Below are 15,523 nucleotides of genomic sequence, written 5' to 3' on the forward strand. Positions count from 1 at the left end.
CTGATGGCAAGGCCATTGAGCAGCAGGGCTCCCTTAGGAATGTAATCCAAAACAATTCACATTTGTTGACCTTCGAGACACAATGCCCCATTAGAGGGCCTTTTGGGAAGGGAGGAATTTTCATTCAGGTGCTATTATGAGGGAAGGCATATCCTTCCCCTCCAATCCCTGCACCCTGCCCCCAGTTATAAGGCTGAACTAGCAATTGCTATATATGGTTGAGAATGTTGCTGGCCGTTGCCTTTATATTCATTTGTAGTTTTAAATATTTGTTTCAAGGCGCCTGGAGTGTAAAAGAGGCGCCTTTGTGTTAGTTTTCTAGATCTGCAGAAATAAATAAAGTGTCAGCTCCATCTTTCGCAGCATGCAAGCAGCAAGACTCCGTCTTGCCCCAGAAAACTTCCTATCTCACTCCTACACTACAAGAATAGTGGAGAATATCCAATCAATTTAAATAGGTAGAATGCAAACCTTGTTCACTCTTCTCAGCCTTCTATCTCACCTACAAGATTAGGAATGTTGGCATCTCTGTCATTTACAAAACTGCAAGCAAGCTGCACCTACTGGTATCATTAATATAATCTGTTCCTTCCAATGCTTACTGGCTTTTATCCTCATCTGGCCTCTTTATTTTTCTCATGCTTGCTTTCAGGAGCACACTCAAACCCACTGGCATGCAGAAGTAAAAATGAACAGCATTCTTTCACTGAAGCCAATGGGACTACTTGCATGTCTAAGATATAGCAGGGTTTAACATTTATACCAATAAAAATTATCTGTATCATCTGAGACTAAAGAAGAGAACCTTTCTAAATGATATTTCTTGAAAACCATGCTATTTGGGAGCTATTCTGTTCAGAGTGAGGTCTCCCTTTTTTCCCTTCCCTTGCTCTTTATTACCCAAGACATTTGCAGGTAAAAGGATTATTGCTTCTTAAGAGTGTATCTGCTCTTAAATTAATTAAGATACACCAATCTCATAGAGGTGGAAAGGGACCCCGAAGGGTCATCGAGTCCAGACCCCTACCTTTACTAGCAGGACCAAGTACTGATTTTTGCCCCACATCCCTAAGCAGCCCCCTTAAGAATTGAACTCACAACGCTGGGTTTAACAGGCCAAAGCTCAAACCACTGGGCTATCCCTTGCTGCTGTAGTTACTTGTCCCGCAGCTGGGACAAATCCTGCTTCCTTTAGTCACACAAATAGTCTTATTGATTTCAGTGGGACTATTTGTGCTAGACAAGCAGGATATGACTTCTGCTCTTAGTCCTCTGCGGGTACATCTACACTGCAATAAAAACACATAGCACCAAGTCTCAGAGCTTGGAGCAATTGACTAGTTGGGGCTGCGGGGCTAAAATGTAGACATTCAGACTCAGGCTAGAGCCTGGGAACCCAACCCCCTTTGTGGGGTTTCAGCCCAAGTCCAAACTCTACACTACAATTTTTAGCCCCTCCGCACAAGACCACACCAGTTGATCTGGGTCAGCAGGGCCATGCCATCAGTCTTTTATTGCAGGTACACACACCTCCTCATTGGTGGCTGTCGATATTACTGTGATATCATAAACGGAAGATCGGCAGTGGAAATAGACAAACTCTTAAGAGACCAAGTTCCTGCTTTCATGTGACTCCTTAGAAATAAAGAATGAGACACAATAAAGAACAGAGGACAAAGAGTAGAACTTTTTCCCCTCAACAAAATGTTTTCTATACATTTCCAGAAGATTTCAATTGCTCTTTAAATTATCTGAAAAATCTTGCCCTTTCTCTATTTCCTTTTCCTAGGCCTGGTCTACACTACGACTTTAATTCGGATTTATCAGCTTTAATTCGAATTAACCCTGTAACCGTCCACACAACGACGCCATTTAATTCGATGTAAAGGGCCCTTTAAATCGATTTCTGTACTCCACCCCAACGAGCGGAGTAGCGCCAAAATCGATTTTAGCAATTCGAATTAGGGTTAGTGTGGCCGCAATTCGATGGTATTGGCCTCCGGGAGCTATCCCACAGTGCATCATTGTGACCGCTCTGGACAGCAATCCGAACTCGGATGCACTGGCCAGGTAGACAGGAAAAGCCCCGCGAACATTTGAACTTCATTTCCTGTTTGCCCAGCGTGGAGAGCACAGGTGACCACAGATACCTCATCAGCACAGGTAACCATGCAGGCTGATAATCGAAAAAGAGCACCAGCATGGACCGTGAGGGAGGTACTGGATCTGATCGCTGTATGGGGAGAGGATTCAGTGCTTGCAGAACTTCGTTCTAAAAGACGAAATGCAAAAACTTTTGAAAAAATTTCCAAGGGCATGATGGAGAGAGGCCACAATAGGGACTCTGAGCAGTGCCGCGTGAAGGTCAAGGAGCTCAGACAAGCCTATCAAAAAACAAAGGAGGCAAACGGTCGCTCCGGGTCAGAGCCGCGGACATGCCGCTACTACGCCGAGCTGCATGCAATTCTAGGGGGGGCTGCCACCACTACCCCACCTTTGTTCGTGGATTCTGGGTCGGGGATAGTCTCGACGCCTGAGGATTCTGCCGATGGGGTAGAGGAGGAGGAGGAGGAGGAGGATGAGCTTGCAGAGAGCACACAGCACTCCATTCTCCCCAACAGCCAGGATCTTTTTATCACCCTGACTGAAGTACCCTCCCAAGCCTCCCAAGCCAGTACCCAAGACTCTGACCCCATGGAAGGGACCTCAGGTGAGTTTACCTTTTAAAATATAAAACTTGTTTTAAAAGCAAACGGTTTTTAATGATTACTTTGCCTGACTTTGCATTCGCGGTCAGTTCAGCTACTGGAAAAGTCTGTAGCTACTGGAAAAGTCTGTTAACGTGTATGGGGATGGAGCGGAAATCCTCCAGGGACATCTCCATGAAGCTCTCCTGGAGGTACTCCGAAAGCCTTGCCAGAAGGTTTCTGGGCAGTGCATCCTTATTCCCTCCTCCATGGTAGGACACTTGACCACTCCATGCTTGCAGCAAGTAATCTGGTATCATTGCCTGACAAAGCCTGGCAGCGTATGGTCCCGGTGTTTGCTGGCATTCAAGCAACATCCGTTCTTTATCTTGTTGTGTAATCCTCAGGAGAGTGATATCACTCCTGGTAACCTGGTTGAAATACGGGAACTTAATTAAGGGGACAGAGGTGGCCGTTCCTACTGGGCTGTTTGCCTGTGGCGGAAAATAAATCCTTCCCTGCAGTTAGCCAAGTGCAGATGGGAAATTGGCCCTGAAGTTTTCCGCGTTTGGCTAGCAGGGATCTTCCCTGTTACCAGCCACGCGGTGGGGGGAGGGTACCGTGATCATCCCAGAGAATTCATGGCGAGGGGGGGGGGGGTCGGCGGCGGGGGGGGGGGGGGTAGTTTGGTGCCTGCAGGGATCTTCCCTGATACCAGCCACGCGGTGGGGGGAGGGGTACCGTGATCATCCCAGAGAATTCATGGCGGGGGGGGGGGGTTAGTTTGTTTTCTGGTGCTGCTGAATGTTAACAGAAAAACCGCAGCACTCTACTTGCCTGAAGGGGCCCAGACAAGCCCCCCCACACTGCCCCCCCCCCAACTGGCTGAGATTGGCCAGGCTTCTGCAGCACTCTACAGGCTATGCTCGGTATGTGGGAAAGGAGGGTGCAGAAGCTGTAAAACAATGGCTTACCATGGCCGCATGCAAGCCGAATTCTGTTGCCCAGACCTGTGATCTCTAGCAGCAAAGCCACAAGCACTCAGCATTAAGAGGCAAAATGCGACCTTGCACAGAAATCACATGTGCTATGTAATGTGAACAGTGTTGGTCACCGTGAAAGAGTATAAGCATTGTTCTGCAAAATGTAGCTTTTAAAACAATTCTCTCTTTTTTCCCCTCCCTACAGCAGCTGCAAATTCCTCAAGCCTCCCTCCTCCATCCCGAAGGTTATCACAGATAAGGCGTCGTAAGAAGAAGACGCGGGAGGACATGTTTTCTGAAATTATGCAATCCAGCAGGAGTGACAGAGCTCATCTGAATGAGTGGAAGGAAACAGTTTCAAAGTATAGGAAAGAAGTCAGTGAACGTGAGGAGAGGAGGGACCAACGTGAGGAGAGGAGGGACCAACGTGAGGAGAGGAGAGACGATCGAGATGAGAGATGGCGGCAGGAAGACCAGAGGATGAAGGATGCAACGCTGGGGCTGCTCCGGCGTCTGGTGGAGGTTCAGGAACGGCTGCTGGAAAACAGACTGCCGCTTCAGCCCCTGTTCCCCCCTCCCCCCTCCCCATGTTCCGTATCCTCCTCACCCAGACGTGTAAGAACGCGGGGGGGGAGGCTCCGTACACCTTCCCATTCCACCCCAGTAGACAGCCCAAGCAAAAGGCTGTCATTTTTTTAACCTTTTCTTTGTGGCTTTTTCCTTCCCAGCAATCCTCCTCCCAAATACCACCCGGGTTCCCTCCCTCTTTTTCTAATCTATTAATAAAGAATAAATGATTTTTAAATGATAGTGACTTTATTTGGTTTGAAAGAAAGCTGGGGGAAGGGGCAGGGTGGGTTCCTTACAGAAAATCAGTCAGTAAAGGGGGAGGGTTTTCATGAAGGAGAAACAAACAGATATTTCACACGGTAGCCTGGCCAGCCATGAAACTGGTTTTCAAAGCTTCTCTGATGCACAGCGCTTCATGGTGTGATCTTCTAATCGCCCTGGTGTCTGGCTGCGCGTAATCAGCAGCCAGGCGATTTGCCTCAGCCTCCCACCCCGCCATAAAGGTCTCCCCCTTACTTTCACAGAGATTGTGGAGCACACAGCAAGCAGAAATAACAATGGGGAGATTTCTTTGGCTGAGGTCAGAGCGAGTCAATAATGAACGCCAGCGACCTTTTAAACGGCCAAATGCACATTCTACCACCATTCTGCACTTGCTTAGCCTGTAGTTAAACAGCTCCTGACTCCTGTCCAGGCTGCCTGTGTATGGCTTCATAAGCCATGGCATTAAGGGGTAGGCTGGGTCCCCAAGAATAACTATGGGCATTTCAACATCCCCAACGGTTATTTTCTGGTCCGGAAAGTATGTCCCTTGCTGCAGCCCTTTAAACAGAGTAGTGTTCCTGAAGACGCGAGCGTCATGAACCCTTCCCGCCCAGCCCGCGTTGATGTTGGTGAAACGTCCCTTGTGATCCACAAGTGCTTGCAGCACCATTGAAAAGTACCCCTTGCGGTTTATGTACTCGGTGGCTTGGTGCTCCGGTACCAAGATAGGGATATGGGTTCCGTCTATTGCCCCACCACAGTTAGGGAATCCCATTGCAGCAAAACCATCCACTATAGCCTGCACATTTCCCAGAGTCACTAACTTTCGTAGCAGCACCTGAGTGATTGCTTTGGCTACTTGCATCACAGCAGCCCCCACAGTAGATTTGCCCACTCCAAATTGATTCCCGACTGACCGGTAGCTGTCTGGCGTTGCAAGCTTCCACAGGGCTATTGCCACGCGCTTCTCAACTGTGAGGGCTGCTCTCATCTTGGTATTCTGGCGTTTCAGGGCAGGGGACAGCAAGTCACAAAGTTCCATGAAAGTGCCCTTACGCATGCGAAAGTTCCGCAGCCACTAGGAATCGTCCCAGACCTGCAACACTATGCGGTCCCACCAGTCTGTGCTTGTTTCCCTTGCCCAGAATCGGCGTTCCATGGATAGAATCTGCCCCATTAACAACATGATCTCCAAAGCACCGGGGCCTGTGGTTTCACTGAATTCTGTGTCCGTGTCCATGTCCATGTCCTCATCATGCTTGTCGCTGCGCTGCCGCCGCCGCTGCCTCCTCGCCTCGTTTTTCTGGTCCTGGCTGAGCATAAACTCCACGAGAACGCGCGAGGTGTTTGCAATATTCATGAGTGCTGTCTTGACCTCAGCGGGCTCCATGCTTGCCGTGGTATGGAGTCTGCAGTGTTCACCCACCCAGGAAAAAAGGCGCGAAAATGGTTGTCTGCCATCCGTTGCTTTCATGCAGGGAGGGAGGGAGGGAGGGAGGAAGTGAGGCTGTACCCAGAACCACCTGCGACGATGTTTTTTGTCCCATCAGGCACTGGGATCTTAACCCACAATCCCAATGGGCGCGGGAGACTGCGGGAACTATGGGATAGCTATGGAATTGCTACCCACAGTGCAACGGTGCAGAAATCGACGCTAGCCCCGGTACTTGGACGCACACCACCGAATTACTGTGCTAGTGTGGCCGCACTCATTTCGACTTTATACAACCTGTTTCTCAAATCCGAATTATCTAAATTCGGATTAATCCCGTAGTGTAGACATACCCCTAATGCACAGAATAACCTTAATAATATCTTGGTAGTTTTATATATGGAGATATACCTATCTCATAGAACTGGAAGGGACCCCGAAAGATCATCAAGTCCAGCCCCCTGCCTTCACTAGCAGGACCAAGTACTGATTTTGCCCCAGATCCCTCAGTGGCCCCCTCAAGGATTGAACTCACAACCCTGAGTTTAGCAGGCCAATGCTCAAAACACTGAGCTATCCCTCAGTTGAAATCTTGAACATGTTGTGATAAATAAAGGGGGGGATAGCCCAGCCAGTTAGGTGTAAAATCCCTCTTGGTAGCTGTTCTCTACTTGCTTTACCTGTAAAGGGTTAAAAAGTCCCCCAGGTAAAGAAAAAAAAGTGGGCACCTGACCAAAAGAGCCAATGGAAAGATAGGTTTCAGAGTAGCAGCCGTATTAGTCTGTATCCGCAAAAAGAACAGGAGTACTTGTGGCACCAGATAGAACTTTTTAAAATTGGGAAAGAAACTTTCCCTTTGTCTGTTGTTCTCTGGGCTGGAGGGACAGAGCAGCTATGCTATAAGCAGCTTAAGCCAGGTATGATCATAAATCATCAGATCATGCCTAGAACCACTTATGTGAGCTCCAAGTGTGTAAGTAGATCCGAATGTTTAGCTAGATGCGATTAGGGTTATTTCTTTTATTTCTTATTGGCTTGTGGACTCTTCTGTGATAACCCCAGATGCTTTTGTCTGCTTGTAACCTTTAAGCTGAACCCCCAAGAAAGCTATTTTGGGTGCTTGATTTTTGGAATTGCTTTTTTAAAATCTAGCAAAAGCCTAAGGTCCAGATGTATTTGCTTTCATTTTATTTTTAATCAAATTTACCTTTTTTAAGAACAGGCTTGGATTTTTGGTGTTCTAGGAGGTTTGTGCATGTTGTTCGATTAGCTGGTAGCCACAGCTAATTTCCTGTGTTTTCTTTCTCAGCTCTTCCCCGGAGGGGGGGGTGAAAGGGCTTGAGGGCACCCCACAGGGAGGAATTCCCAAGTGCTCCTTCCTGGGTTCAAAGGGTTGGGAGTTTTTTTGCATTTAGGTTGTGGCAGCGTTTACCAAGCCAAAGTCAGAGAAAAGCTGTAACCTATGGAGTTTAATAAAAAGCCTGGAGTGGCCAGTATTAATTTTTAAAATCCTTGCGGGCCCCACTTCCGCACTCGGAGTGACAGAGTGGGGAATCAGCCTTGACACACATGCTGCACTCTCATTCTGTTTTCCAAAAACATCACCATGATCTCAACTCTGTGCTCCTATGCCCTAGCCACTGTTCTATTGCACTGTTCAACTGGGTGCATTTAAGTAATATGTAGTGGGAAGATAATACACAAGCTAAAACTACTCTGTCAAATCTGTCACACCAGATGGCAAATCTGGAATCTCTTAAGGGGCATTACAAAAAAAGGTTTTATACACAGTATGGGAGGTAAATCCTGAAAGTTACTCAGATGACTTTTAGTTGATAAGAACTGTAAGAATATTAAAAATATTATTTCTAAAGGGGAAAAAAAAGTACTTTCCACTATTGGTTCAGATTGTAACAAACTGGCAAAGGCATAATTTTCTCACTACTTCCTTTTCATTTCTATAACTTCTAAGAGATTAATCTAGTGCTTATAAACAGAAAGATTAACAGTAAAGTCCTGAACGCTAAACTCCTCTATTTAGCCATAAGCCACAAAAGTTCTACATTTACAACTGTGTTATAATACTGCATCCACTCTGACTTGGAGGCTCTCTCTTTCTATGTATACTTCAGTCTGGGCCTCTTTTGAATAAACATTGGAAAATAGCCCAAATCTGGACAGCTGGGTACAGCAATACGGTGTCTAACTCCATGCCCCATAACACTATTCTCACATGGCCAATTCATTCTGAATTTTTTTTAATTAGTTAAATATTTCCCTGTCATAGCTGGCATGGGCTAATTCCTCAAGAAGTGATAGACTAATCCACTGGACTGCCCAGGTGTCCCTGCTCTGTCTTTCTTGAAAGTAAAGAAAGAGGTGAATTTGCTATTAATCTTTTTAACACAGTCCACATCGTGTTAATTTAGTAATGACCAATGTCACTAGGATGAAAAATGACATCTCGACTTTCAACATAGGAGTTACTTCATTGTATAATTTATGACACAACGAAGATGAACACAATTTTTAAACACCAAACTATTGTTTAAAAATGTTTTGACATTTAAAATAGTTTACGGTTTTATTTTATTTTTAACTGTGAAATTTGACATTTATTTTAAAGCTTTATTTTTTCTGCTAAGCAGAGCTATGCCATATAGTTTTCTTAATACAAGCATGTTGTCAAATATGATAGTTTAGGTCACATATTTTTACTTTGGAAGTTGTCCTGTTCTTTTTAATTAATATCATTCTGGTAGACTATTTAAAGCTTTAAACCTTGCAGCACAGGTTTAATCAGGTGTGACTATTTACAGTAATTCATTCCTCATTTAAATATGTATGGGGTATACAGTGGCTTTACATTTCTAGAAGTGAAACTTTCATCTTAAAACCTCCATGATCTCCAAGATTTCAGGCAAGTTTTGGTGGGGCTTCCAAACAAAACACAGCTCACAAGATACCCACAGACTGAGAAGCCATCTCCTGCATTCACAGCCTCCTCTGCTGTGTGCAGAAGCTGTAGTTCATTCCCTGGCAGCTGGGGGCTGCGGCATCACCTGGATGTAGGCTGCCAGGTGACCTCGCCCTGCTAGTGCCAGGGCCCTGGGGAGGAGGCAGAGGCAGCAGTTGAGAAGAATGGGATGACTAAGCTATGGAGGGGAATCTGGGAAAGGTAGGGAGATAGAATGGGGACATTAAGGGGCTGAGAAGAGGAAGAGAATGGGCCATGGTCTGAAAATAAAGAGACCAAGGGTCAGGGCTAAAAAGGGTGGGGACAGAAGGGAGGTGGCTGATGAGGGGAGGAGAAATTATTTGCAGATATTCACGTTCTCGTTGACAGTTTGCCTAAAATGGTGCTGCATGAAACAGAGCAGCTATGCTCTGGGTTGTCTACTAGTGAAATCAGAAAATACTTTTGGCTGCGTTTATCTGAAATAACTGAAAAACAACACACTATCTAATTAATGTAGCATTACCAGCTACCTGATCTGAGTGATTTCTAGACGCCAGCAGCGAATTACCAAGATGGGTTTGAGACGCTTAAGGAGCGGTCATCCATTCCATTTAGAAAAATAAAATCTGCTCTCATATTTTCTCCCTCACCTCTCACTTCACTTTTTATTTATTTATTTTGCTGCTGCTGAGGGAAGGAAACAGTCTTGATTGCTTAGAAGTTTATTTGCTCCTATTGTTTAATTCCCATATGAAGTTATATTCCTTAAGATATGATGTCAGCCATTTCCATGGCTGCTAAATATGATGTCAGAGGACTCTGAACAGTAGTATATAAAAGCTAAAGGAACAAAAGATCTTGTATTCACACAAATCTTCCAAATTAAAAAATAACCATGGGAGATGAGCAATACAGAAAATACCAGCAGAAATAAAAAGTTGTCATACAAAGTTTTGAAAGTGTACCCGGAGAGGTCAGTGGATCTTTTAAAACATTGAACTCAGAGCAGTTGTTCCAATCATTTTACATATCCATATAGGACAAGGATGGATAAATCATTATTTTGTTTAAAAATTAGATATTTAATTTAAATTTTAAAAAGATTAAAAGAAAAATATTATTTAAAAGTTATTACATTCAAATTTATTTTTAAATATGGCAACTTATCTTAAAGCCTAAACTTATAATAAGCTACCAAAATCATTGAAATTCATTTTTTTTTTAAATTATATCAAGCAACACATTTTCAGCCAAAGTTTTAAAGGAAGTCAAACCACCGAACTGGTGGAAGTCACTGGTTAAGCTTGTGGAACCAGAATGTATTGAAGGGCTAAACCAGCTTTTGACAAGAGTAGCTTCTTCTGCAGGTGCAAAGAAAATATTTCCTTCATTTTGGTTTATTTAGCTAGTTCAGTTCAATGACTTGTTCACTCAAAGTTGAAAAACTCATTGGGAGTAAAAAAAAAGGGGGGGGGGAGCAGGAAAGCTTGTTTTTTTCTTCCAATCTATCAATAAAAACTAGGTGTGACATGATGATATATACCACTTCTATAAAAGCTGAGGGACATAGTGATCAGAAATCAGCTCAATTCACTAACTAGAGATAGTACTTCTTTTGTTTAAGAAATCAGTTAGCACTAAATAAAACACATTTTTCAACACCTTTTTCTTATGTATCAGCACATTTAAGTTAAATAAAAACTCACTAAACAAAATTTAAAATATTTTTGTGCATTTTAAATTGAATTCCTATTTCCACCCAAATGCAACTTGACACAACCCACTAGTAAATAAATGTGTCATTCATCATTTTCTAACATAATAAAAATGTAAAACTTAAGAGTCTGAATAAATGTAAGCTATTTAATTGCTCAAACAAGTGAGCACAGATATAGTGTATCCTCATTGTTAGCAAAAAGAAGCACCAGCTTAAACCAACCAGAAAGAAAGTCAGCCTTTCTTTAGGGAAATAACTAAAGTAGCAATGCAAAACAAGATTAAAAACAATTATTTTAATCAAGGTTTCTTGTTTTGAAGTGGGAGCAGATTAAAGCACACCAGAGAACTTTTAATGTGCAGCAGAAGGGTCCACACAGACAGATACGTCGTGTGTGGAAGGCTAACACTCAGTGTATTTGGACCCCTGTTTACCATGCACTCATTGTTCATATCTGAGTTGCCCGATAATATAATTGATACAGTATATGTTTAACAGTTTAAGTGACTTGAGTTGATGAAGTTTTCTCTAGAATCAGTGGATTCTGATGGTCATAAATTCTATGTATATCAGCTGACAAATTCCTCTCTCATCAAGAAGTCCAGTACTAGAGGAAACAGCTATCCATGCTGGGGTATTTTTTTTTAAATCAATGCTGATTAATGATCTCAACCTGGAAAAAAGTGATTACTCCTTTGTATAAAATAAAACATTGAAATAACCCAGTTTATACAATACATGAAAACAAGACAAGTAAAAATAATGACTATGGATCTTATTTTCCTCTCTGACACGGACAAAAGATAACCACTTTAATTCAGGTTTGCCAAGCACATCTCCCTAACACAAGGCAGATATATAGTTTTCTATTTAGCAGGTTTTCATGTCTGTCATCAGAGGTCCCTAATCTGACTTAAATCCATAGTAAAAAAGCAGAAACTGGGACCTTTGTTCAGAATAGGCTCCAAGCTGCAACAACCGGAAGCTAGTATATCTTCTTCTTTTCTTTTAACAGAATAGCAAGGGAATGAAAATGGTCAATTTGGATAAAAATATGGTTTAAACTTATTACCTTGGTTGATTAACATTTAAATAAGCAGTATTTTCTTCTTTAAGAAATGTTCAGAATTCACACAGATACAGAAACAGAAAGGACAAAGCGACATATAAAACACCCATATTTTTCCCCCTTTGTACTAGACTCGATGCACAAAACTTCTTTCAGTGCCAAGGCAAAAGTATGTCCCCAATGAAGTAAAAGTGTAGAAGTTCAGATGACTTTCTCCCAATAATTTTCCATACTTATATTTACTGTACTCCGAAAAGTTACCTTTGCCTTATAATTCCGTTATCTAACTCTCATTCAGTGCTATCCAGTGTGTGAAATTTTTGTAAACCATGATTTCATTTACCTCTTTACTAATACCACTTCCCTTGTCTGACGATTTCCCCATCTGTATAATGGTAATAGTGATCCTGACTTCCTTTATAAAGCTCTTTGAGACCTACTAATGAAAAGTACTATAGAAGATCTAGCTATTATTTCAGTCTGTACAGTTCCTCTGTGACTTCCCCGTAACTTCCTACGCTTTTCCACCAATACAATCTTCTTACAAGTCATGCATCTGGTCCTCTTCTTCCTTTGCTTCAACTCCTTCCATATCTAAAACCAGCCATGCATTACTAATGGACCTCCCACATTCACTAATATTCAAGAGAATACCAACCAGTCCATAACCATGGTATCCAGTCTTTACCTCACGTGGCAGCACTGCCAATACTCCCTGCAGTCACCTCATTAAACCTGTCAAAACACTTCCCATTATGCCTTTACCTTCTACTCAGCAACTTCTTTTTCCCCTCCCCCTTTTGAACCAGGGTAGGAAATCATTTTCTATTGTGCATGAGGATGAGCTGCTGTTTACACTGGTGGAACTGCAGCGATGTAGCTGGACACATGCAAACACATCAAGTACAGATATCAATATAAATAAAATGTGAACTCCTTTACTCCTCTTGTAATATCGCCATTGAAAAACATGTGAGTTTCCCTGTCTTGTCGATCTAAATTCACCACCTGTATTTTAACAGAAGGGTGTGCAGAAGCTAACACAAGCATAACTCATGGGGTAGGGCTCCAGGGACAGACTCTGCACCAGAGACCCGTTTTCTGTGATGGAAAGCCGTCCTTATTTGAACAGCAGGGGGAATGGTAAAGGACAGCAAAGCCCAACATGCAACTAGGCTCAGCACACAAAAGGGGCCCATCAGCAGACTCCCAGTACAAGTGACTTTCCTCCACTTCGGCTGAGTGTCCTTATGGCATAATCTATATCAATAACTGAAGTGACTTGAATGGCGGCTCTCTGTGTTACCTTGGTTGAGTTTAGCCTGCTAAATGCAAACACACTTGAAGAGCTGACATCACAGAAGCACAATTCAGAGTGACAGGCAGTCTCGCCGAAATAGTTTGGGTCAACTCCCAAGCCACGACGTAGTCAATAGCAACAAGACTCTATTCTTTAAGCAGGTTCTCGCTAGACACAGCTACGAAGAAGGCACAACGTGTCTAAAATGTGCTCTCTGGCCATGCCAGGCCTGGTTAATGGGTAAACACCCCCAAGTCTGTTTAGTGAGTTAAATATAACTTTTTCTTAAGTGTATTCTTTCTTTTATATTCAAAGAACAGATGGCTGCACCTACAAATGCTGCACAGGAGGTGCTTAGCCTGTGCTCTATTGCCATCTACAATCCACAATGATTTAAAGTGTTGCCCCTCAATTACCTAAAAATACCAATTTCAAGGAAAGCCAAAGTTGTCGTGCCAAAGGCCCAGATTATCCCCTTAGATGCCTGCCGAGAAGAGACCGTCTGCATGGAGAAGGGGTCTCAGCTGCCTCCAAAGCATCATCTAGGCCCTGCGGAGTTGCTCCCCACATTACCCAAGATGTAGGTTGGGGAAAAGAGTGGAAGCTGGGTAGCTTGGGAAAAGAGTGGGTGGGCTGGGCCGGGCCAGGGAGAATCACATTTTCCACTCTGTGGCCCTGGGAAAAGTTAGGTAGGAAAGATAATACAGCCAGAGGATTATCTCTCACAAACCTGAGGCTGTGGGTTTGTCTACACTGCAATGTAAGCCCAGGTTAATGGGACTCAAATCAGAGGGCCCTGGGTTAGAGAACCCAGGACTTACATGTCTACACTGATTCTTAACTTAGGGTTGACAATCTTCTAACCCGGCCTTCTGGCGTCCACACTGCAGCACGCAGACCTGAGTAAAATCCAACCACAACCCAGACTCCGTAGCACCCTCCTAAATGTGGCTGCTCTAGCCCTTTGACCATGGTGCAGTGTGGAACAACTTGGACTGTCCACCCTGCATGTTACAGAAAGGTTGAACAGCCTGCCAATACATCCTGCCAAGCAGTCACTCTCCTCTGTGCACTCCCAGCTATCAGAGCTAAGAATAAGGAGGAGGTATCATTTGAAGAGCCTATCTTGCTTGCACTTTCACTCCTGTTTTAGGAAATGGGCAGAGCTTCCAAGAGATGCTGGTGGACGTTTTGGCAATGTTTTCTGGCCCACTCAAGACACCTGACAAAGCTTATGATGGAGTAGGAGGAAGGGGAAGAGGATACAGACAAGGCTGACTCAAACTGGGTGATGCCACGCAGGACACTCGCTATAGCTCCTGATGCCTCCTGCACAGACCAGCGCATCTGAAGCAGGGCCACAAGCACAGACTGGTGGAACCACATCACCTTGCAGACCAAGGATGATGAGCAGTGGGTCCAGAACTCTCACATGAAGAAAGCTACATTTCTGGAGTTTGCCCCACCCTCCAGTGTAAATACAACCAGAACCGATCACTGTGGAACCCCATTTGAGACCTCTCTCCAATCTGATATCATTCTATTAATAGTTACTCTTTGTTTGCGGTTGTTTAACCGATATCCACTTAATGGTAGTTCTTACTTATCCAGAATGTCAGGTGGGACTATGTGAAAAGTCTTGCTTATTTGCCTCTGCAGTCCCCCTATCCACCAAACCAGTTACCCTGTCAAAGAAGGGTTATACTCAGTCTTAATCAGGCAAAAATCCCATGAATTCATTCCCATTCAATTTTAACTGAGTTCAATGGGAGTTCTGACTGAGTTTAAAATAAAAATCTCAGACTTTTGCAAATAGTTATGAAGGAGTAGTCCCATAAGCATGTTGTCTCAGCCACAAATAAGGACTTCAGACTTTATGGCCTAATCCAAATCCCACTGAAATCAACAAGAGATAGGTAGGGACAAAACATTTACCAATAAAACTCTGGTCTAGATCAACTTCTAGGTAAGTGTACTTTACAATTTAATTAATATGGTTAGATCTAGCCTTTCCACCTAATGTAAGTAGAGAACAGAAAAACAAATCAAAGTCTGATAAAGAGAGAGAAACAGAAAACATCTGCCCCCTTCCAACTGAAAAAAAGAAAGGAGACTTGAGAGGTCATGTGTACTTTAAGATTATTGATTTGTTCTCACTCTGCCACTTTTGTCAATTCAATCGCTGCATTCTCATTTGCATAAAATATCCACTCAGCTAAAGTAATATTACCACGGCCGGCTCCAGGCCCCAGCGCAGCAAGCAGCTGCTTGGGGTGGCCAAGGGGAAGGGGCGGCACGTCCAGCTCTTCGGCGGCGGGTCCCTCTCGGAGGGAAGGACCCACCACCGAAGTGCCGCCGATCTCGGGTTCTTTTGTTGTTGTTACTAAAGCTGATCCGACACCTAAACAAAAAGTGTATTTTGTACAGTGCCAGTACAGTTCTCTGTGTTGTGCAGAAGACAAAAGAAATGTTTCCTGCCCAACTTTTACAAATGTAGGCTCCACTCCACTCTCGACTGTCTGCCCGTATGCTGGCAACAACA

At 43.8% G+C, this 15,523-nt stretch overlaps 2 protein-coding genes across 2 annotated transcripts in view; one reads left to right on the forward strand and one right to left on the reverse strand.

The window, feature by feature from the left end:
- The window catches only part of PLCL1 (phospholipase C like 1 (inactive)), a 304,999-nt gene that overhangs the window by 129,720 nt on the left and 159,756 nt on the right, over positions 1-15,523 (reverse strand). The window lies entirely within an intron of this gene.
- On the forward strand, positions 2,635-4,417 carry LOC128845692 (histone-lysine N-methyltransferase 2B-like). The gene is made up of 2 exons (XM_054044588.1): positions 2,635-2,710; positions 3,876-4,417. The coding sequence occupies exons 1-2, from the start codon at positions 2,695-2,697 to the stop codon at positions 4,367-4,369; spliced, it is 510 nt and encodes a 169-aa protein (XP_053900563.1). The 5' UTR covers positions 2,635-2,694; the 3' UTR covers positions 4,370-4,417.

This window comes from Malaclemys terrapin, chromosome 11 (assembly GCF_027887155.1).
Source record: "Malaclemys terrapin pileata isolate rMalTer1 chromosome 11, rMalTer1.hap1, whole genome shotgun sequence".
NCBI lineage: Eukaryota > Metazoa > Chordata > Testudines > Emydidae > Malaclemys > Malaclemys terrapin.